The sequence below is a fragment of the Tympanuchus pallidicinctus genome, unplaced genomic scaffold, assembly GCF_026119805.1.
Source record: "Tympanuchus pallidicinctus isolate F22 unplaced genomic scaffold, pur_lepc_1.0 scaffold3, whole genome shotgun sequence".
Taxonomy (NCBI): Eukaryota; Metazoa; Chordata; class Aves; order Galliformes; family Phasianidae; genus Tympanuchus; species Tympanuchus pallidicinctus.
Genome location: NW_026294747.1, coordinates 103,307,440 through 103,329,539, shown reverse-complemented (window position 1 = coordinate 103,329,539; position 22,100 = coordinate 103,307,440). Strand labels below are relative to the sequence as shown.

Sequence of the window (22,100 nt, the reverse complement as noted above, 5' to 3'; positions counted from 1 at the left end):
GTCAGATTCAGCTTGGAGCAGGGAGCAGAAGCAACTGACTTGGCTATTCAAGAAAAAAAAACCTCAAAAGTCATTACATTTTCTCCATTTTCAGTGATCACGTCATATTTCCTACATTTAACAAGAGGCAGGCAACAGAATGGTAAAAGGCAATTACTGAGAATAATTTTGACTCAAAATCTCAAAAATTCCCTTGCTCACTAATCAGTGCCTCATTTCTGCAAACTACAGCCCAAATTTTAAAATGCTATTTCAGCCACTACAGAAGGAATTAACTGAGTAAATCACAGATGCCATTTCAGGTTTCCAGACCTGCCTGCAATGATTCAAAAATATAAAGAGCCTAACAGTAGCTTGATTAACAGGCATTTTCCTGCTACAGGCTGGATGATCACACAGAGACACTGGTTAACGGTGATAAGATATGCACAAGCTTCCCTCAACTCAACTGTCTCCTGCTATTCTATAGCATTCTTGGCAACCTTCAATTTCCCCAGCACAGCCCAGGTGACCACAACATGCATTTGTCAAATCTGCTAAGGAGTGGGACTGCAAGGATTAAAAACCTAGAAAAAATACTACATTTCCTCTAATTAATGCTTAACTAATATTTCATTACACTATACAACAGCTGTAAATTACATGTCCACCTTAATTACAAATAATTTAGTATTGATAAATTACATTGGATGAAAATTTAATACTGGAGCTATTAGAACTGGTTCATTTACCCTAACATCTCATTTACAGAGCAAGACATTCCCATAGCTTGCAAGTATATGGCAAGCAATGATCGAAGTATGAACGAAGACAGTATTTAAGAGTCATATTCAGCTCAGCTCTACACATACCAACTATCTTTTTTTCTGTCTTGCATATAAAACAGGCATGAAACTAAAAAGAGAGAACACGTATTGAGAAGGAAAACAAAAAAAAAGGTTGTCCTAATTCAAGTATTGTTAATCTAAAGAAAATGAACAATTTTCAAAAATTAGTAACACTGGGATAAAATAACCTGAATCTCTTCCAGAGGTTTCTTCCAGAAAAGAGATTCAGCACCAAGTACTGAAATGATGAACACTCAACCCCAGAAAAGGCATTCAGAGGGGAATGTCCTTTATGACTGAAACAAATGGCTGTAGCATAACATTAACATATTGCTAAAATGCCAATCAGTTGGTATCATGCACAGGACTCTGCTGGAGGTGGATGTTTCCCAAATCTCAATGTGAGATGTCTAATCCCTCTTAATGTTCTTCCCAAGAGTTTCTTGGCAAGTTCCTTGCTTATTTTGGGATGTGAAAGCCTTCCCCTGCAGTGGGTAAGGTCAGCAGTAAGGGAAAGGATAAAAGCTGAGCATCACAACAGTGACTGCTGGGACACCAAGCTTTTCCATCCTGAACACTGTTCCTATTCCCTTAAATTTCTCAATACATTCTAAATTCAGTCATTATTTTAAAAATGAATGTGTCCAAGAAATAAAAATCCAAGAAAATTATTATCATTCGTTACTTTAAATCTACATACACAACTATGTAGCTACATATACTCCCTAACTATGACTGTGGGTTTTTATTGCTTTAATCAATGCTTTTAGTGAATTCTTAGTTGCTTAATGTTTGTCTTAAACTGGAACAAAGTATCTTGGCCAATTATGGTGTTACTGCTCACTGACATAGCTTTTCCATTTAAGTTGCACGCAGCTACTGCTCACCCTTACATTTCTGTCTATGTTCACACATGACTCTGCTACACTGATTGGACATCAACAATATGCCAGAAGGAATGTGTAGATATCCCCCCCAGCTTCTGCTTATTCATAGTAGGTGAGAAAGAACTATGCTGTAGTGAGCATGGGAAAGAGGGAACTACAATAGAAAACAGAGGAACACAGCTGACTTCAAGCTCCCTTGAAGTGACATAAACCACAACAGAAAGGAAATAAAAGCAAATATAATGCTGTTCATCTGTTTTCCTGTCTCATGTGGCTAACAAAAGTGATTCTGTTCTCATGAGATGATTACCCCATTGCATGCGTGACAAGCAAGGATGCCATAAGGTGCTTCAGTGCAGGTGCAAGATCATACAGCAAACGGCTTGCCAGACAAATGCTCTGTTACAAGAGGAAAGTGAAAAACAGAACAAACACCCAGCAACTAGAAAACCAGTTTGTGGTTCAGACTCTCACAAATGATGATTGCTTTGACTGGAATCTTGCAAAAAGTAAGGTATATGCATTCAGGTATACAGCATAACTACTGCCATATACCTGAACAAAACCCAGCTGCTACCAATTGTGTATGGAATACACTCTGCCTTTCCATCAGCAAACAAGCACTTATAGAAATTGAAGTCACTTACACCAAGCAACCACGAACGCCTTATTCGCTCAAGGGGAAAGGGATACTTTGCTACACGCTCCAAAGGCCATTATGTCTGGCATCCCAATAAAGTCTTCTTGGCACCTTAGTTTAGAGGAAAAAATCTTTTTGAAACTAATCCTCGTGGAAGTAGTCATCATTCAGTGCATATCATTTTGCTGATACTGAAGTCCGGATTCTAATCATAAAATGGTGAAATCAGCACAGCACACCTCTTCTAGCACAGATGATATCCACACAAAGATCACTTTGTAAATACACAAAAGAAAATCTGAGAACTTCACCTCTATTCAGGTGAATCAAAACCTCCTTACACAGAGGACATGAAATAGCACAGGCTAATAATCTACAAGACTAAGTACGACATACAAAGTGCATATTTTATGTATGTGACCTGCTGATACAGTTCAAGTCCAGTCTAAAAGAAACCCCTGCAATACCAAAAACATCGTAGCACTGCCCAGAGTTTTTAGGGGCATCACAAAGGAACAAAATCCCTTCTGACTGGGCCAGTATTATATCAATATTTACATACTGACAGCAGGAAAGAAGAGAATCAGTACAGTGATTAGCATGACGCTCTTGAAAAAAATTAGCCATAACTAAAGATGTGAGTGTTGGAATAAAGTTCACAATAGGTGTGTTACACCCTCAGAATGTATGAAATTGTCTAAATAAAATCCATTACATAACATAAGCACTCCACCTTCTCCATTCTGATGAACCTTGCCACTCATGCATATACACTAATGTACACGAGTGCATGTGTGGGCTGTCGCACAGACACACCTGTCACATGTGAGATGATCTCAGCTGAATGAAAACCCTCTCCATTTATGAAGCACTCAAAATGTACTTCCCCTTCATTTTTCCACCTATCACCATAAAATAATGAATGAATTTGTTTGAACTGACAAGTATTATTATATGAATAGTCTTCAGCTAAAGCTCTTTCAGTTGTGAAGGTACACAGAACAGAAGGCGACACATCCCCCTTTTTTTGGCTCCAGTTTAGGATGTCCACTCTAATATATTGTTTCTATTCCAAACTTCTGTTGAGATCATCATATTTGACTGTGTTAAATTCCCTATGCATTTTAGTATATGACTGGCAGACACAGATCACAGACAAACAAACATTGCAATGCTGACACCAGCAATTTCAGAATGAATAAAGCAGCCTTCCCATTTTCAGTATTATTTAGAGCTCTCTGGATCTAAAACCAGAACAATAACAAGTAATCCTTTATTCACTGCTCACTTTTTCTCACGTATACTACTGAGAAAAAGATTTTAAAAGTTTGACAATTCATTTTAGGTAGAAGTTTGCAATATATTAGATCTGGAAAAAAAAGGATATTTCTTTTTTGAAATTCCTTCCCTTTTTATTATTATTATTATTATTATTTTAAATTTAGTCTGAATTTTAAAAACCATAGTGAAAGGTAATTTTAGAACTCACTTTTCTACAATGAGAGCTCAAGAACTTTACGAAGCACTTTGCTAGTTTAGGTCATCTGTGTCTTAGAATTTAATTTCGTAAAAAAATACATCATGAATGGTATGGCTTGTTCATATTTCAATAAATAACAAAATAAGCACTAGATTAAGCCCCTCATTTTCAGTAGTTTTCAGACTGCAGAGCAGTCATTAAGCTATAACTGCTGCTTTAACACTGAGAGTTGACTAAAGCTCAAAGACTGCAATCCCAGAGAGAATCAAATCCTAAAGCTTTCTTACCACCAGTTTCCCCTCTCCATACAACAACATGGTGGACTGGACAAAGTCACAGCCATACTTCCAGCCGTGGTCTCCTCAACGAGCACCTTCTAAAAGTCTACCTCCCTAAAAGTAGCTATTGATTTCTTAGTGTCTCAGGTTTCCAAAAGTGGCAGTGTGCTGTCCTACAGAATGCCATTTATGAAATAAATGAAATGCCTCTATTTATTCCGCTCATATTCCTGTCCCCCATTTGACGGACTGCTCCATGCTGTGGCACTTCTATCATAGTGCTGTACACCCAATTTTACCAAGCAGCCCATCCACCTCAAAGCCATGAATTCTTCTGACTCTTTTGACTGTGAGCAGTCAGGAGCAGCAAGATTGGAGGACCCCTGCTGAGCAGTGCAAATCCATCTCATTGCCTGGAGCCAGGGAACAACTCATCACCTGCGAGTGGGAGCCAAGATGTGACATGAGCCCTCGCTCAACTGAGACATAAGCTACACAATGCATATTCAAGCCCACATGGTGACTCTGCAGAGTCAGATGCTTTCTGAACTGAAGAACTCAAGCCTCATGAGAAGATGCAGCTATTTTGGGAGTCATACCACCATAAGGAGATAATTTATTGACAGAAGGCAAACCTTCATAGTATCTATGGGACCCCCCACGAACTTGTATTGTACAATCAGCCTCATAGAACAGCATTAAGCACTCTGAACAGTCTTCTAACTGCTCTCGAGTTTCTCCGGTACTCTGGATATTTTCCAAGCAGTAAGTAATAGAATCAACACCTTCCCAGTATTTAGTGTTGATTCTGAACTAAACAAAATTGCTTCTCCTGAGAATAGTGAAACGCAGCACACGTGAAATCACAGTGGATGTTTTCAGATGTGGAGCATTTTGCTGTGTTTAATAAAAATTCATCAACTCTTTTTAATACTGGATAATAACGTCTACTTTCTGTCAGAGCCAGGAACATGAAACAAACAAAAAAAAGCAACATGCTATCTCCTTCAATTATGGGAAAAAAAGAGCCTCTGCAAAGCTTTATTTAAGGCGGTATCAAAGTATGGTAAATAACATACTAGAAGAACCATGATGTGATATGAGCTCCATATCATTTAGTTATCTACCTTCAAGTCATTACAGAAGGGGGAGAAGTCTGCAGTTCACATGGTGCTCACAGGAAAGTTGTGCTCACAGCAACAACAAGCCCACCCACGAGCTGCCCATTAGTGCCAGTAACCAGGCTTGCCTTCTCAACATGCAAGAAGCTGCAGGTACCCCAAAACACCTGGACAACATTTTTTACTGTTGAATGGGGCTTCAGTGTTCGCCCCAGAAGTGCTGTTCCAGTGCTACCAATATGAGATGTGCAGCCACGCAGACAGGCAAAGCATTACCAGATACCAGTGTGGTGTTATCACCAGGAGAAGGCAACCTGGTGAGATCTGTACTTCTTGAACTCCAGAGGAGACAGATATTAAGGGAAAATGGATAGCAGTGAAGACAGAGAAATGCCTAAAAATCATTAAAATATGATCAAATGTGATTTAAGATACATTTTTTCTTCTCATTTACAGTCCAGGAGTGAACACTGGTTTGCTGCATACCCAGCTTTCTTTATTCATATCCAAATGCAGCCACTGCACATGGGCAGGTATTATCAGATCCTGAGGCTAAGAGTCAGCAGTTTGAGTGCTAAGTTCACTGAGTTACTGCCATTCTCTCATACTGAGACTGCTGTAGCACAGTTCATTTAAACCTTTAAAAACATCGATGTGTAAGCGCCATTTTACAGGTGCCTGAATATCTTAGGGGATACCCAAGAGAAGGATCTATAATAAATTTTCCTTAATCTTAAATTTACTACGTACATGGAAGGTTCTCAAGGCTCTGAGAAATTACAAATACCATTGTGCTAGAGAGACTACCCGCTTCTGCAAGACCAAAACCCGAGCCTTCTATGATACAAATACGTATCTGTATTTATAAAATATATTTGTAAAATGCTATTACCTTGTATCTATAGTATGTTGACACGTACTCTCAGCACCTGAGTCTAAGTAAATCACCTAACTGTTGGATATGTGAATGAAATAAAGGTTTTTATTTGTGCTACTAATTGAATACAGGAAGTACGCAATTTTCAAATGGGGCATTAATGTTCCAATACCAGATACCAAAACTTAATTACCTGGCAGTAATTACTTCCTCTTTATTATATTGTTCATAGGTAAAGAGAGAAAGACCACTGCTTCCATTATGGCTAATGTACATGTACTGGCAGAAGAAGCAATGCTGACAGGTGTGGCCATGATTGTATCTTTGCTGAATTAGTCAAAAATCTTGTACTGAACTTTTGCTAGCTTTGTACAGGTTCACAGAGGAGAGCAGAAAACATGCCAGCAAACATTTAACCCGCCAGGAATTTTGCAATGCCTTTCAACCAGCAGAAGAACTTTATATCCCATAAGAAATTTGTGGTTTCTATGAGATCTGAAAATAAAATAAACTAGAATCAGGAAGAGGAGAAGGGAATGAATAGCGGCGGCAGGTCACGGAGAGAAATCAAATGCTAAATGATCAGGTTGGGCAATGAATCCTGAAGCACAGAGAGCCAGAACCAGGAAAGAGGCAATCTTCCAAATACATTTAGGTTATTTGGGAGTATACTTGTATGGTATGAGGTGACAGATAAAGCAATTAACTCATTTCTGTAGTGAACTGGTGGCACTAAGGAGTCAGGGAATACAACATTCCAATGTGCTAGACAAGATGCTTGCAAAGGTCAGGGTGGCTTGATTTCTCCTTATTTATCTTTAATCCTTGAAATAAGGTGACAGCGCCAGCGTCTCTGGAGACAACTCTGTCCTCTCCCCCCTCCCTAAAAATTGATAAACAGTATTCACACCTTATTTAAAAAAATATATGTTTACTGACAAAAATGTCACGCATAGTACCAACCAGCTCTTGTGAAAGGGAACGAGGAAAGCACAACAGATTCTACTTACATTCTGGTATTGCTGGTCTTGTTGATAATTACAGATTTCCCAGTTTGATCCACATTGTGATCCATCCCAAAGTAAGCTGCCACTCTGTGTACCAGCATCCTCTGATATGAAGACATCTGAGGAAACTTTTTATAGTGATTACTGGAAAAAAAAACACACACAACAAATTCCACTGATAATTACATTTTCCTCTGAGCTACAATCAATCGACAATAGCAATGCATTTCATAACTCAGTGGACAGTCTGAAAATTTCCCCTTTGTGCATTTGCACACTGATGCTCACTACAAGAAGGCAGAAAAGAGTAAGCAAGTCTATTTACAGTTTCTATTAAGCACATTTCCATGCACTACAAAGCTCACAACTCATGCTGTCAACCAGGCACTACAGCGCATAGATTTGCTGAGACACCAGCAACAGATTGCTGCCCTTCTCCTAAAGGACAGGCACAGAGCGATGCTGGGGAGATCTAGATTGGCACATTCTCCTCTTTCCTCTCTTTCTGTCACAGTGTTTATTTCCCAAGAGTGCAATTTCTTCCTCTGCTCCTATTCTGACTACTTTTTAAAGCTATAGGAACAGTTTATTAAAAAAAAAACAACCAACCAGCGCAACTCCCCTCCCCCAAAGTTCGGTGTTTTGTTTTCCAGCATGCTAGAATAACAGAGGACACAGGGAAACCTGCATGACAGCATATCTGATTGAGTATGTTTCTTCAGAAATGCCTGTGTCATATTCTTCATGCTAAAAGCCTGACCAATATTTTTGGATCCAACTGAGCAAAGCCAGTGGAAGCCATTGAAAAATTATTGCAAGAGGAAAAGCAAAAGGTTTTCATTTACATCCACTGTATTTTAAGCAGACACAATGTGTCAGGACATAAAAGCCTGATCTTATGTCATGCCATCAAAAGGGCTCAGGATGCTGGGGTCCATACGAGTGCATCAATCACTCAGATGTGTTTCTGCATGCACACGCGACCTCTCAACCAAGTGCAGAGCTCTACTTACTTGTTGTCACTAATAAAATCAATAATTTCCTGTTCCATTTTCAAGAGTATCATCCTGTCCCTGTCAAAAAGAAGAAAAAAACAAAACACGCAAGGAACTGTAGCATCAACTACCAATAGCCATTTTAGATCAAAGACTGAATATGCCAACATTTGTAAGGCAATTTTTCAAGTGTGGCCAGCCATGCTGATAAAAAACGAAATGTGTTTTGCCCAGGCACATCTGAAGAAGATCCCACTTGGCAGTGCTGCATCTTCCCTGACACAAAGACAGACAGAGACCTTCCTTGCATTCAAGCACAGTCAGAGGGCTTCCAGCCACATGGGGCTGTATCAGCGTGTTGCCCAGAACACTGCCCTGACTGCTGCAGCTAGCCCTGGTGCTTTCTCACCATTTTTGATGGAATATGACATTTCCAGCTAGCCAAGGCTCGTTAGTGAAAAGAGATGCCATCCACATAAATGTCCAGCATTCTCTAGGACACACATCTTTCTGTAGGCAGTGAACATTAAGTGAGAAGACTGTGCAGGCTGATCTGGTTAAGAGCACAGTACAGATCAATGCTATGAACAGGGACTCCCAAGAGACACTGTCGCATTTCTTACCAAATGTTCTGTTTTTCAACTGAAAGTTCTCAAGTGTTCCTTTTTCCTCCCCCTTCGACAAAAGTTTCCAAGCACAGCCCCATGTGTACAATTTTTGTAAGCCTGACAGAGTCCATCACTCCTTAACTCTTTTAAACTTTCTCATTTTGTACAGTTAAAACTGCTTATGGACTTTACCATCCACATCACGAGTGACCAACCTTTTGGCTTGCCTGGGCCCCACTGAGGGAAGAGAAATTGTCTTGGGCCAGTGTCTGATTGTTGCTGAGTGATGGGTGTGTGCCCAGAGCTGCACTGTGCTGCTTGGTGAGGAAGAGCTGCCACCATGATGGCATGGGGCAGGGCATGAAGCTAATTACCAACAGTTCTTGACTGCATGCAGCCTGATCTATAGAAAAGGTTACACAACCTGTAACCTATCATTACTTCTAGATTTTCTATTACATGGCATCTATCTAACAGATTCAATGAAATTAACACACAAAACAATGTATAAATACATAACAAATCCTTTCTTAAGCCTTTAGAGGCAAATTTAACAGAAAAGGGCTCACTGCTCTAAATGGTAGGAATACCAACAGAATTTAGCATTGTGCACAGGATTTTAATTGTCTACAGCAACACCAAAAGAAAGCTACTTTATATTCATATACAAACCTTCACTTGCAATTGTTACAGTACCCCTAAAATCACATAGATGCTATATGCAAGAAGGTAAGAACAAAGACCAGATGTCACTGAAAGTGAAATTAAGTTACAAATGAGTAGGAATAGGAGTAGGGAGTAGGAATTGATGAGTTTTAACAGCTTTTTGTTCCATTAGAAACCTACCATCCTTTACATTTTCCCTCACACCCATCTACAGAACTAATAGAACATGATGTACAGTTTATGGAATTTCTAACATTGGCAGGGATAATTTCAAAAGGCTCAACTCTAATGCAGAAAGTACCTACCTGGGGTTATTCTTTAATGTGTTAATGAGAAACTCATGCAAATCTATCCCCGTTGAGTCTGTATACTCTTGACTGCAATCTGAAAAACAAAAACAAATACTCTGCACTCGTTTATTTTATTTCAACAGTTATGATTAAGTTATACTTTAAACCAAGTTCCATTTTCCAGCCACAACCTGAAAGCATGTATTCAGAAAGAAAACATTCATTTGGAGTTCAAGTTAAAGTAAGTAAGTAAGTAAAGAGAAATTTGATCTTGGAAGCACGGGTGGATGTTCATGATTCCATTGTACTGTTCTACAGGACACAGCACCAAAAGCAGACACTGAAAGAAAACATTAGCCATTTGAAAATCGTGACAAACCATCAATGCCAAGCAAGTCATTTCCATACTCTTCATTTAAACTCCAAAGCTTTTAAAAACGGTTTTACTCATCACTTTGTACCACTTAATACATGCCGCACGCACAGAAAATGAGGCATGGTGCCGAGAGGAATTCTATAAACAGACTGAAAATCCAGTGACACCTGAAAGTAGGCGGGTAATGGGGACGTGTGACAGCAGTCAGAATTAATTTTCCAGCATTGCCACACTGCCTGAACCAAAGGTACGGGCAGATCCGCGAGCTGGCGTGAGCTGTGGAGAGCTCCATTGAAGCCAAATGACAATTCACACCAGCTGCGGATCTGCACCCAGGTAGGCAACGATTATTTTTAAGATGTTATGCTCTAACTTTGTACCGTGGATTAATAAAAAGGTTTTTCAAATATGACTTTGTTTAGATATAGGATCGGTCCTGAAGAAGTTGTAGTAGGTGATAGCAGGTGATAGGTAACTGCAATATTAGGTGGCAATGCAGGTTAAAGGTCGAAATTGGCTGGACTTCCTTATAGTGTTTGAAAGAAATTCTCTGACACAGAGGAGTGATACTAACCAGGATTACTCTGCTGCCTACACTGCACAAACAACCTGTCAGTGTACTGTCATTACCAGAGAGAGAAAAAGAATATTAGCCAGAGACTTATCCCTTACATAACCACACATGCTTACATACATATAAGTTCACACCACCACAGTTAAGTATTCAAAACAATCATTTTACATGAAAAAAAAATATCCACACCAAACCATTTTGGAAGGTTTCTCACTTTCAAAGCCCAACATTTCTATGAAAAATTCATGCACGCACGTTTCTGAATTATCACATTCTGAATTATAACATTCTGAATTATCACAATGTGTGGGAACGTTCCTGAGTATTTATGCACAAAGAAAGAAGTGTATGCTTATAAGAGTAGTTATAGCAGTTTAAATATTCCAAATTCACCTTTTGATAACATTCTGATCTTGTTTTTCTCACTGTTTTTCTCTTTATTTTTATCTTTCTCTTTTTCTTTCTCGGAGTCATCTTTATTAGTTTTATCTTCTTCTTGCAAACTAGGAAAACTTGAAAGCTGTAGTTGTATCGATTCCTGTTGGGAAGAAAAAGATAAATAACTTTAGGGCCAGATTCAATACAGTTTCTGTGATTCGCAGCCTGTGGAGATACACGTTAAACTGCGTATGTCTAGAAAAGCTGAAGCCAGGTACATTTCTTTCCTATTTGAAAAATGATTTTTTTTCCAGGAGAATAACATCATCTTAGAAGCCAAATTCTACTAGTAGGTGGTTTGAAATCTACGTGCTTTTAGTCTACCTACGTTAAAGGCACGTTATTCTCCACTTCAGTAATTCACTCTCAAGAGTTGCCAAAACAGTGAATTGCATTTCATGTGGGTCTTTGTAAGGAATCCTAAAAATTAAGAAATAGCACGAATGTCAAATAACAACCAGTGGGAAAAGGTCTGAAAAATGAGACTTCTTCCCCAGAAAAAGCAGGTTGCAGGTTCACATGAACTGCTTTGTGCATGTAAATTCAGCATCAGCAAGACTGAGCATTCAGGCTCTGATAGAAGACATAGGCAGGCAAATTATAAACTCATTTGTACCCAACATGGCTTACTGAGTTACTGTATTGCATACTTCATATCTAAAAATGCACAAATATTCCTTCAGCTGAGGGGGTGAAGTGGGCACTGCAATATTCAAACAAGTTGTGGTAAGCAAAATTCTCTGAGGCACCACACATCCTCAGAAATGCAGTACTTCAGAAAGACTGAGTCCCCTTGAAAGCATGCTTTAGCTTTAAAAATTAATTAAAATTGAGAATTCAAGCTCGTCGCCTTTTCTGATTTGCTTTAAGGAACTTGTTATTCCCCACTTCAACATCGCTTACATTGTGTCCGTTTGAATAAAATGCAAATTGAAATATCTTGAGAAATATAAATAACGCTACGGTAACTTCTGAAGAAAACAATCTGATTGTACCAAACTTAAGGGAGCAGGCTTATGTGTTTGTATTTTTTGTTGAAAAAAATCCCAAAATAACAACATATGCTTTTGTGTAAAAATTGAATTAAGCTGCAGCAAAGCTCCCTGGTAATGCAGTATTTAATACAGGAGAGTCCTGCAGGCCTGATAAATTTCTGGCATCAGGTTAATGAAATCCAAATTCACCTTGGCTGCAGAAAAATCAGAATTTGTTGAATGCTACTAAATATTCCTACCTCACAATTTTTCAAAGAATAATAGCATAACAGAAGTATTGATAAAATGCTTCAAAATAAGGGATTTTTTTCTTTAAGGAAAAAAAAAACAAACCAAGACCACTGTAATTTAACTGATACTTTCAATATTTATTTTTTTAAAAAAAAACAAGATTTTGGTGCTTTTCTTGTCTTAAGTAAAGAACAAATCAGCCACCACAGCACATGTGAGACAAAATCCTAATGGAACGAGGTAGCAGCATAAACATGCCACAGAAAGACAGGAATTGGGTAATTTCTCAGTCTAATTGAATGTGGCACAAAGGACTCAAGATGAAAAGCACTATTAAGTAGAAACAAAGCCTTAGAGCCCATATTTAATATGAACTACTCTCCTTAATCCCTATCTCTGTTATCTCTAGATGACAGTGCTAGCCAAGATCTCAGTGTACAGTAGGTACAAGGGAGGGACTGCTGGCCAGATGAGATAAGGGGTGACAAAAATGCCTGCTAACCTGCTTGGATGCACTGAGAGGGCTAAGATTGTGCCTGCTTTCTTTCACTTCAAATGGCAGAACAATTTCTCATTCAAACCCCATGCTTAGATCAACCACTGACAGAAGACCCCGAAGGACAGCCCTGAGCCCCTGTGCTGCTCCGAGCAGAGCAACCGTGCCATTAGCTTTCCAAACAGAGGAGAAAAATGTAACTGGCTGCGCCAATCTCAGGACATTGACCTTACGCTTCACAACGGCTGCAAACATGCACTTACTGCAATGAAAAACAACAGACTGTGCACATAAGCACACATATGAACATACAGGAAATGCTGTCTTACATTTAACATAACGCTTCTATGGTTGGTTGCACTGGAAGAAACACACATGAAGGGCTGTAGAGTCGTGAAAGCAAGCTACTGTGTATTTTGTTATATTTTTATTGATGTTTCTCAATAATAAAATACAGTGTTAGTAAATACATTGATACAAGGTAAGTATAGTGAACAACAAAATAAATATTCAAATTGCAGTAATACACGTATTGGTCAACAGTATAACATTAAAGGCAACATTCCTTGTAAGTAAGGACATAGTGAACTATCAGGTAAGCGTTCAAGATCAAGTAATACAGGTAAACAAGTGTTTTTTCCTTACACAGGAAAATGAAGGCAAGTATTCAAATATAAATACAAACATCAAGTCTGCAGTACAATCCATACTTTGTAGTTCTGGCAATGTACCGTACATTCTCTGGCAATTTATTTTCTGTGCTTTGTAAACCATGAAGATTAAATAATAATTTAAAAAAAATAAGAAAAATAAGCTTTTTCTCCTATAAAGTGAAAGCAAAGCAACTGGGTAGGCACAAAGCTTCCTGTACCCTTCAGCCAGTCCAAGGAGGAGGCTGCAGGTCCCATGGCAAAGCTGAGCCACGTTCATTAGCCAAAGGGCAGTGAGGGCAAAAAGGCGACTCTGACCTCATTGATCACACCCAGCCAACTTCATCTTTACAAAATGGAACCTAGGTCCAGGGAGCCTTTCATCTCCCGTTATTGTTTCAGAATGGCCATGGACACCCCTGCTGTTCCCAGTGCAATCAGGTAGGGTCGGGCTCCGTGTGCAGCTGGAGCCCCACTGCCTGAAGTAGGGAGGTTCAGTACAGATCCTGTGCAGTACATTATCAACTACCATGCCATGCTTAATACAGTCTCTTTATATTTATATTATTCTCTTTTTCATTCTCCAGTAAACAATAGAAAATACAAATGAAAGCAGAACAAAAGCCACGCGTGTCGAGCAATGCATGTTAAGCTAGCATATACCTAGAACAGAACAACTGGTAAAATAATACTAGCAACTGCATAAACGTCATTGTAGAGCAGTAGAACGTGGAAAAGTCCCCCTGCTAAACAACCTGGTTTTTGGTCTTTTAAAACAATAAAAAAATAGAAAAAATCTCTCCATATATGAGAGAAGAGGAGAGCTGAATTTGATTCATTTCAAGTCAATAGAGGAAACTGAGAGAAAGTACACTTGAATGTGATTTTCCATTTTTTTTTGTGCTAGGCTTGCAAGAAGTCACTTCTTCAAACTCTCTATGGCTGATCTCGTTTGCACATATTTGCACATACACATCTCAAATTACATACAGGCAGGCAGTGCTCATGTTATTTTGGTTTTAGTTTGTGTGCTTTATTCAAGTCTTGTTCTTAGCAGGCAAACAAAGAAGCATATCTAAGGTTTTCCAACTGGGATATTTTTTTTAAAGTGGGTCTACACAGACTGCCACCAGTGTTAGGCTCCGGGGTGAAGGGACAGAACTCTACCAGTCATGGGGAATACAACACTACCAGTACAGATAGACTCAAAGACAAGCTTTTTGTTACTGGAAAGTCTACACCAAGAGTTTAGGAAACAAATGCCACTTGATAGAAGGCACCCTTGACTCTTCCAAGGTATTCTGGAGAGCAAAGGACCTGTAGATTTTAAGTGAATGGGATGCTGTTATGACCTGGAGTCTCAGAGGACCCAGAAACCAAAGCATATTCATAACTGTATCTGGTGCAGCCTCAGAAGAGATAGCCTTAGAGAAAATGACATTAATATTCTTTTTGATTGTTACTATTTGTTTTTTTTAATTTTAGAAACCGAATTCTTTTGAATTCTTTTCCATTTGCTGAAATTTTCAGGGGGTCTGGAAAAAAAAGCAAACAACACCCTGTGACATAGTGCAAAACCAATATTTCAAAATAAAGTTCACGCTAAACCAGATAACTCCACAAAAATGTGTTCACTGTCAAATGTAATTTTTTCCCCCAAGAAACACACTGCTAAATGCCCAATTAAGTAACGAAGCCATGCAACAGAACTCGGAGGTCAACCATGCAGCTAACAGCAATGACTGTAAACGTACCTGATTGTCGTGAAGGGTTTCCGCTCCTGGGCGAGGGGATGACTCCTCACACACAGCAAGACTCCGGACGAGCTTTCCCTTAGCTCCTGACTGAATAAGACAGAAAGAAAACGAGAAAGAAAACACTCCTGCTGATCCCAGGTCACATAAAGAGCACATCAGCTGTCCCTAAACATCCTGAACACCTACCTAAGTACATATCCAGTACAGCTTTATCTGACTTAGATACGGACAGAAAGCTATCGTAAGCTATGAGCCACATATGAGAGGCAGTTAGTTTCTTTGTGCTTTTAGTCATTTCTGCTATGGTTCGCTTCCACTAAATCCACTAAAAAAAAAATAATCAGAGTAGATAATCCAATACTAATAATAAGGAACAGATTAATAAAACACTCAAGTTTTACAGATTCCCAGCTTGGAAAATTGTAAGAGCTTCTGCTGCCCTAGAAGCTCCTTTGCTCCTCCATACCCCTCTCCCCCAACCTGGAGTAAAACAACCTCTGTTACTTACATCAAAATTAAACCATTAAAATAATATTGAAACAAACATAAAATGTTCATTACCAAAGCAAAGGGAATAAGTATTTTCCTTCCTCATTGGCACATTCAGTTTAACATGAGCACACGAGCCCACAAGCATGTAAGTACTGGGGATAAACAATGGGATGCCTGACATATCTCACCTAAAGGAACTCCTCTACCTTTGTGCAACAGGATTAGAGGTAATAAATAAATAAATAAATAAAAGGAAAAAACAACCAAACAAAAAAACCCACCACAACCAACCAGCAGAAGGCCATCAATCCAATCACAGACAGATGACTCAAATTCTCCATCCAAACATGGCAGCTTATCATGCAATTCCAAACAGACATGGACCCTTACCTTAGATCTCTTTTTCTGCTGGTTTGCACCTCGTTTCTGGGTATGGTAAAAAATAAAAAGAAAAAAAAAGAAAAAAAAAAAAAAAGCAGTTTTCACTTCAGTAGGAAATGTGCACAACAAGAGCATTTCCGATAAGTAAAGAAATTAAATCATTTCTAAGCCAGTATTTTAATGAGGTGCTGATTGCCAGAAACAACTTCCCCAAACCCAGTCTGGAAAGCAAGAAGAACAGAGAATCACCTCTGCTCACCTCATCCATTTTAAAAACAGGTACAATCAGCACAAACACTGCATAGTGTTCTGTAATTTTTGCATAGAATAGAATTACAAGAAAAGACATACTTAAGTAAATGCTTCCCCTCTCCAAATTCCTCTTAAATTGTAGTCTCCCCCTTTATTTTATATTCCATTGAGCAAAATGGATTTAGACCCCCTCATTCGACAAAGTCTTCTTGTTAAATTACCTTCTTAGGCTTTGCAAAACAACTTTTTGTTGGCAGTAACACCTACAAACCAAACCACACATTAAGTAATTATTCATTAGCATTACCTGTAAATTCATGAGATCAAGGTAGTTTTCTAAATCCCCAAAGAGGGAAAACAGTCAAATATTTCACCAAGCTCTAACACAGACGTGTAGGAATTAACTTCTCAAAAATTAATAACATGGACAGCAGCCTAAAGAGCTTGAAAGGTATAACAAATAACAGCATTTATTTTACAGGGAGATAAAAGGATCCAAATGAAAAAAAAAAAAAAAAAAAACACAACAAAAACCAAAAAGAGACAAGTCTCAAATTATGAGGGAATAAAACAAGGGAAGCGTAGGCAATGAAAGAGGTCATAGAAATGGAAGTGCAATGATAACACATCAATATTTAATGCATGCATTTGCTATTCCCATCTTACCTGCAGCTCTGTCTTGCCATCGCTCAGTTTTTCCTCTTTCTCCTCTACTTCTGAGCTTTCAGATTTATTAAGGATACAGTTGTCTGGGGTTGCTTCTGAGATGGCAGACTCCTGCTCTTTCGCAGCTTCCTCTGCTGTCTCCTGGTTCAATTTACCTTGCTCAGACATTCTTCCAGACAGAAATTAAAATAACAAGATTTGGTGACCTGAAAGGTCAAGATACCACAACACAAACACAAAAACACCAGGGATGAATTTTATTTTTTTTACATTCCCAGGCAAGTCATTTCATTCCCTTCAATAAATAAACCAAAGTGAGGAGCTCAGGAGTTGAGAGCTACGCACGCCTCAGCTGAAGTGATGCATTCAATTGACAGCATTGGGTAACAGCGGAATTGACTTGGGATAATTGAGCAGAGCTCCAAAACTAAAGAGTGCTGCAGGGGTTGAGAAACAGCCTTAAGGCAAGGCTCTGAGACAACTGGGTGAAAGGGAGGGGGAGCGAGGGGCTCTGCACAAGACCTCAGTGGCACCAGGCAGGGAAGAACCCGCTCTGCCCTACAGGTAGGCTGGCATGTGCTCCCCTCCCCTAGATCCTTTCTTTTTTTTAATTTTAAGAAAACTACAGCCTCAAATGAAAGAGAATGAAAAATAAAAGACAAGCACCAACCACGATATTGTGGCTTTTCAACACTCAGCCGTGTTCTCTGTATATAACAGAAGCCTGTGGTGCTCAATATTGGTTAACAGTAATAACAAAAATTCAGTTGGAGAGGTAATAATTCAATATAAACACGAAATCTAAATTTGGCAATAAAACTCTCAGGGCTTGCGTTCGCAGGCATCAAACTGACAGCTCCATTATTAAAAGTCTAAACCTCTTCCTAAGCCCCATGTCACTCTCCAGCACTGTGGAAATCCTACAGGATGCCCACGGCAGGTATTTCTGATGATGACATCCTAACCGAACTGCATTTACTCTTGGCTCACAATGGGTTGCAGAAGCTCTAAAAGCTTTTCAAAGTTAAAGCCTATTATTATTCCCCTCTCTAGCACCCTCTTCAAGCCTCCCCACTGATCAATTGTCAAATGAGACTTATGAATAATTTAATTATTTCTTCCTCTCCATCCATTTGGCTTAAGATGCATCTTCAGGAGAAACAACCATAGCTGAGGAGTTATTTCTATGAGTCTTTCACAAAATCTCACCTCTCGTCTACAATGATACAGCGGTTATTAAGAAAAACCCCATTTTGCCATGTTTCTTTTTACAGCTTCTAATCAATACTCAGCAGATTTGTTAGCTTCAATTTTTTTCTCAATTTTTTGTCAACTTTTCACTCAGCTTCAATTTTTGTAAAGCTATACTTTAAATGAAAAAAATGTACTAGTAATTTGTAACCTTATTCGTCCCAGTTTTTGCTTTTCTTTTGACATGATAAGCAAATAAAATCTTTCCAACATTACATCAAAACGCTATTTCCTTAGAGAACTGTGGATTTTGCAAGATAGGAAACTACACCGAATATTAAGCTTGTAAATTTGATTGCAGAAAGCCAATTCAAGCTTTGAACTATCCTCATCCCCCTGCTCTTCTACCCAGGAAGAGTAATGCTATTGGTTAACCTGCAGCTATAGCTGATACTTTGCTAAAATTTCAAAACACGATGAACTGCGAGACCAAGAGTTGGTCTGCTAATGGTCCTTAATTTGCTATGGATTTATAACCAAGACGTGCACGTACATAAACTCTACGTGTTCATATCATCCCGCAGCTCATCTACATGCTCACACGACATTTAAAAACCAGTTATAGTCATGGCTAGGCAGCTGCACTAAAGAAATCATTTACCTGAAAAACTGCTATAATTCCCACTGTCTTCCTAGCGTCTTCTGTTGCTCTTCGCTAGTTAAGTCCACGCAAATGATCAACGACAACTTGAGTCCCATGTCCCCATTAGCAGTTCAGCACACCTATCTCCATGCTGCTTCTTCAGAGAGTTTGATGGATCATCGTCAACCTGGAAAAAGACAAAAAGTAAATAACAGTAACGGTAACGACCGTGGTATGGGTAAGGATGCAATAGACAAGACCAGATTTCTAACACTAATGACCAGCTTCAAGTAAATCACTTTCACAGCTTGATCCAGCTCCACCTGTCTCAAAACTGCCTGCTTCTTCTCTAATGAAGGCTAGAGCCGGCTGTTCAAGGCATAACAGCTCCTACGCAAAGAACTAAAATTAACAATTGCATTATGCACTGAAGATTACTCACTTCGATTCTAACCTTTTTTAGTGAATTCCAGCACTTCTCATTAAAAAAAGCACATATACATATTTATATATAAGCTCATCTGTTTGCTTCAACAGAAATCTCTGAGGGCATGAGCAAGAAAGACTTGCTTGTTTTTAAACGACAGCTGCTGCTCCAACTAGAATTTACATCTTCAAATAGGACTGAAAATCAGCTAGATGGGGGTTTCTGGAAAGTGACCTCCTTTGCCAGGGAGGTGAACTGAGGTTTAGTAAGCCAAATATAAGTTGAAACGTTCAAGAAGGGGAGGTGGATGGCTTTGAAACTCTACTCCCCAAACAATGCCCAAAAGAACTTCCTGCTGTACACAAGGAGACCTCCAGGTTATCACTGGAGAAATACACCTAAAAATTTGCCTCATTGCACAGCATTGACTGCACTGCAACAAGTATATACTGTTCATCAGGAGAGTGTTGGCCAACTGAGCAACTGGTGTGAAAGAATGTGAGCATTTTGGGACAAGGCTGATCCGCCAGCCATGGCTGCATGCTCAGCTGTCCACTCCTCAATGCTTGCCTGTGCACAGAGGTTGAAGCAGTTAGTACACGTCACAGAAATGGGAAATAGGAAGAAACCCACTGCACTCTGCTTCAGAAGGAAAAAAAAAATGTTGAAAATCATCTCGGATTCCTTGTTTCCAAGGCATACTGAAAGCCACACCTGGCTGCAGCTGCCAGGAAGTACTGGCAGATCACAGGAGCTTCCAGCATTCAAGTAGCTGGATGTCAAGACACCAAAACGCAACTCAGCGTTGCCCAACATCAAGCCCTGCTCCCTCCAGAACCTCAGGCACAGAGGAGAAGAGCACACAGCTCTATGAATTTCTACAACGCCATAAAGTTACATTAATGAAAGCATTTCCACAAGCCACTTATAATTTGTGCAGAGTAAGACACTCTCACGTCAGTATTTCTAGCAGGGCATATTCAGTAATGCATCTCACAGAGAAACGTACTTTGACATGATGAGGGTGGCAAAGTAACCGCATGGAAAATTATGCCCAAGCACACAAGCACACACAAAAATATATTTAATAGAGCCAACAGCCGGAGAGGTGGTGGTGGCAAACCAATCAAAAAAAAAAAAAAAACAAAAAAAAAAACAACCTAACACCACCACCACAAAAATTAAAAACAAAGAAAAACACCCAGAGAAACCCAGAGTTGTACAGTGTGTTGCAGTTTCACCTGGAAAACAGCCAGGCAGGGAAGAAAACACTGCAATCAAACACCTCCCAAACCAACTAACCTGTACCAAAAATCAGAACACAAACGATTATTTCAGGATTCTTCATTGTACGACGCAGTATGCATTAACTATTCATAAAACTAACAGGACAAACCAAAAAATGGACCCCAAAGCAAGCAAGCAAAGAATATCACACCTAGGATGAGATCTCCTGCAACTCCAACACAGTTCTACGCTGTTGATGCTGAACATAATCTTATCATGCTCAGAGACGATTCCCCCTGTTGTTATAGTTAAGATTTCTAATGCCAACATGATTTTTCAATGGTAAGGTATGAGAAAACTATAGAATCTTAAGTTAAAACAACTCGAATTTTCCCTGAGAAAGCAAACAAGTAGAAAAAGAAGCTTACAGTGTGCAGCTACCACCTGTCAAAGCTGCAATGACAGTGTTTCTTGGGAAGATTCTTAAAAACTCTTCCAGTTTTATTTCTGGGGATTAAAAAAAAGGCAAGACGACAGGTATGGCTGAGACATATATCACTCAGCCAAGCTCCTCGTCTTCGCTTAATATAAATTCCCTCCTCCTCTAGGTAATTTAGAAGTGATGACTAATCACTTACATACTACAATACGTAAGATACACTTCTGGTTGTTTGGGTGGGTTTCCAAAAGGACTCAGATTTCTATAAAATACTTCAAGGGAGGATGCAAATAGCAAAATGGCATCAGGCAGAAAATAGCCATTAGAAGTGAGGCGTTTTGATGGCACACGCGTTTCTATTTTCCGCGCGCTCCCAGGATCCCCAGTCACTCGGTGATGAGCACGCTTCTCGCTACTGCCAGACCTACGGTGACAGCTCTGCCTTGGAGAAGCATACTGGATCCTTCTCCTCCCTGCACATCACAAATGTCAGCCCCGATTTGACTGTCAGGCCTCAGCGCTGGCGTGACGCAGGAGGCAGAACACACGCATTTGGAGCTTTCGACTCGGGAAGAAAGGTGGTTTTTGCCTAGCAAGGGGCTTTGCTCTTCCTCATTTAAAAGCGAGTCTTACATTACACAGTGTTGGGAGCTTAGATGTGGTCTGCAGGAGACTGCAATAACATCTGAGCATCTAATTTCTTAATGCAACATGAGCATCGCACGCAGCATGGAACAGAAGATACAGGTGCTCACCAAGCTGTTTGTAGAGCTTCTTCCCAAGAAATCACATCATCAGTTAGCAAAGAATTTACAAAGGCCAGCTGATCAGCATATGCTGTAGGATGAAAATGCTGTTTTTTCTTGAATTGTTTTCTTTATCAATAGGGCTTTTGCTTCAAAAGCTGAGGGTACTGCTGTGCAGGAGCAGATGCTGCCAGAGCCCAGAGAGAAGGGACTGCACGAAGGCACGTGTGCTCACATATGCTTGCATAACACGCACCACATATATCCCCAGAAAAGCCCATAGGAAGATGTATACTTAGGTTAATGCACGAGTTTAGAAACTATAGATGAGCTGTCAAAAAAAAAAAAACAAAAACAAAGGCAGAAGAGAACAACGAGCAAAAGCATCAGAAAAACCACCTCACTGAACGTCTGATAGATGATCACCAACTGAAATCAAACAG

The 22,100-nt window shown here is 39.4% G+C and overlaps 1 protein-coding gene across 20 annotated transcripts in view; it reads right to left on the bottom strand.

The window, feature by feature from the left end:
- ARPP21 (cAMP regulated phosphoprotein 21) overlaps window positions 1–22,100 on the bottom strand; it is a 185,008-nt gene that overhangs the window by 79,953 nt on the left and 82,955 nt on the right. For 16 of the 20 annotated variants that reach the window (XM_052692829.1, XM_052692831.1, XM_052692843.1 and 13 more), the window contains 9 exons: window positions 18,837–19,005; window positions 16,985–17,190; window positions 16,540–16,581; window positions 16,076–16,111; window positions 15,191–15,280; window positions 11,020–11,164; window positions 9,692–9,770; window positions 8,131–8,190; window positions 7,121–7,261 (listed from right to left, as the gene is read on the bottom strand). In XM_052692829.1, coding sequence (XP_052548789.1) covers window positions 7,121–7,261; window positions 8,131–8,190; window positions 9,692–9,770; window positions 11,020–11,164; window positions 15,191–15,280; window positions 16,076–16,111; window positions 16,540–16,581; window positions 16,985–17,152 — 761 coding nt within the window. In that variant the 5' untranslated portion in view covers window positions 17,153–17,190; window positions 18,837–19,005. Of the gene's footprint in view, window positions 1–7,120; window positions 7,262–8,130; window positions 8,191–9,691; window positions 9,771–11,019; window positions 11,165–15,190; window positions 15,281–16,075; window positions 16,112–16,539; window positions 16,582–16,984; window positions 17,191–18,836; window positions 19,006–19,090; window positions 20,383–22,100 lie in introns of those variants that run through there. The other 4 variants (XM_052692830.1, XM_052692833.1, XM_052692834.1 and 1 more) reach the window with 4 other exon arrangements.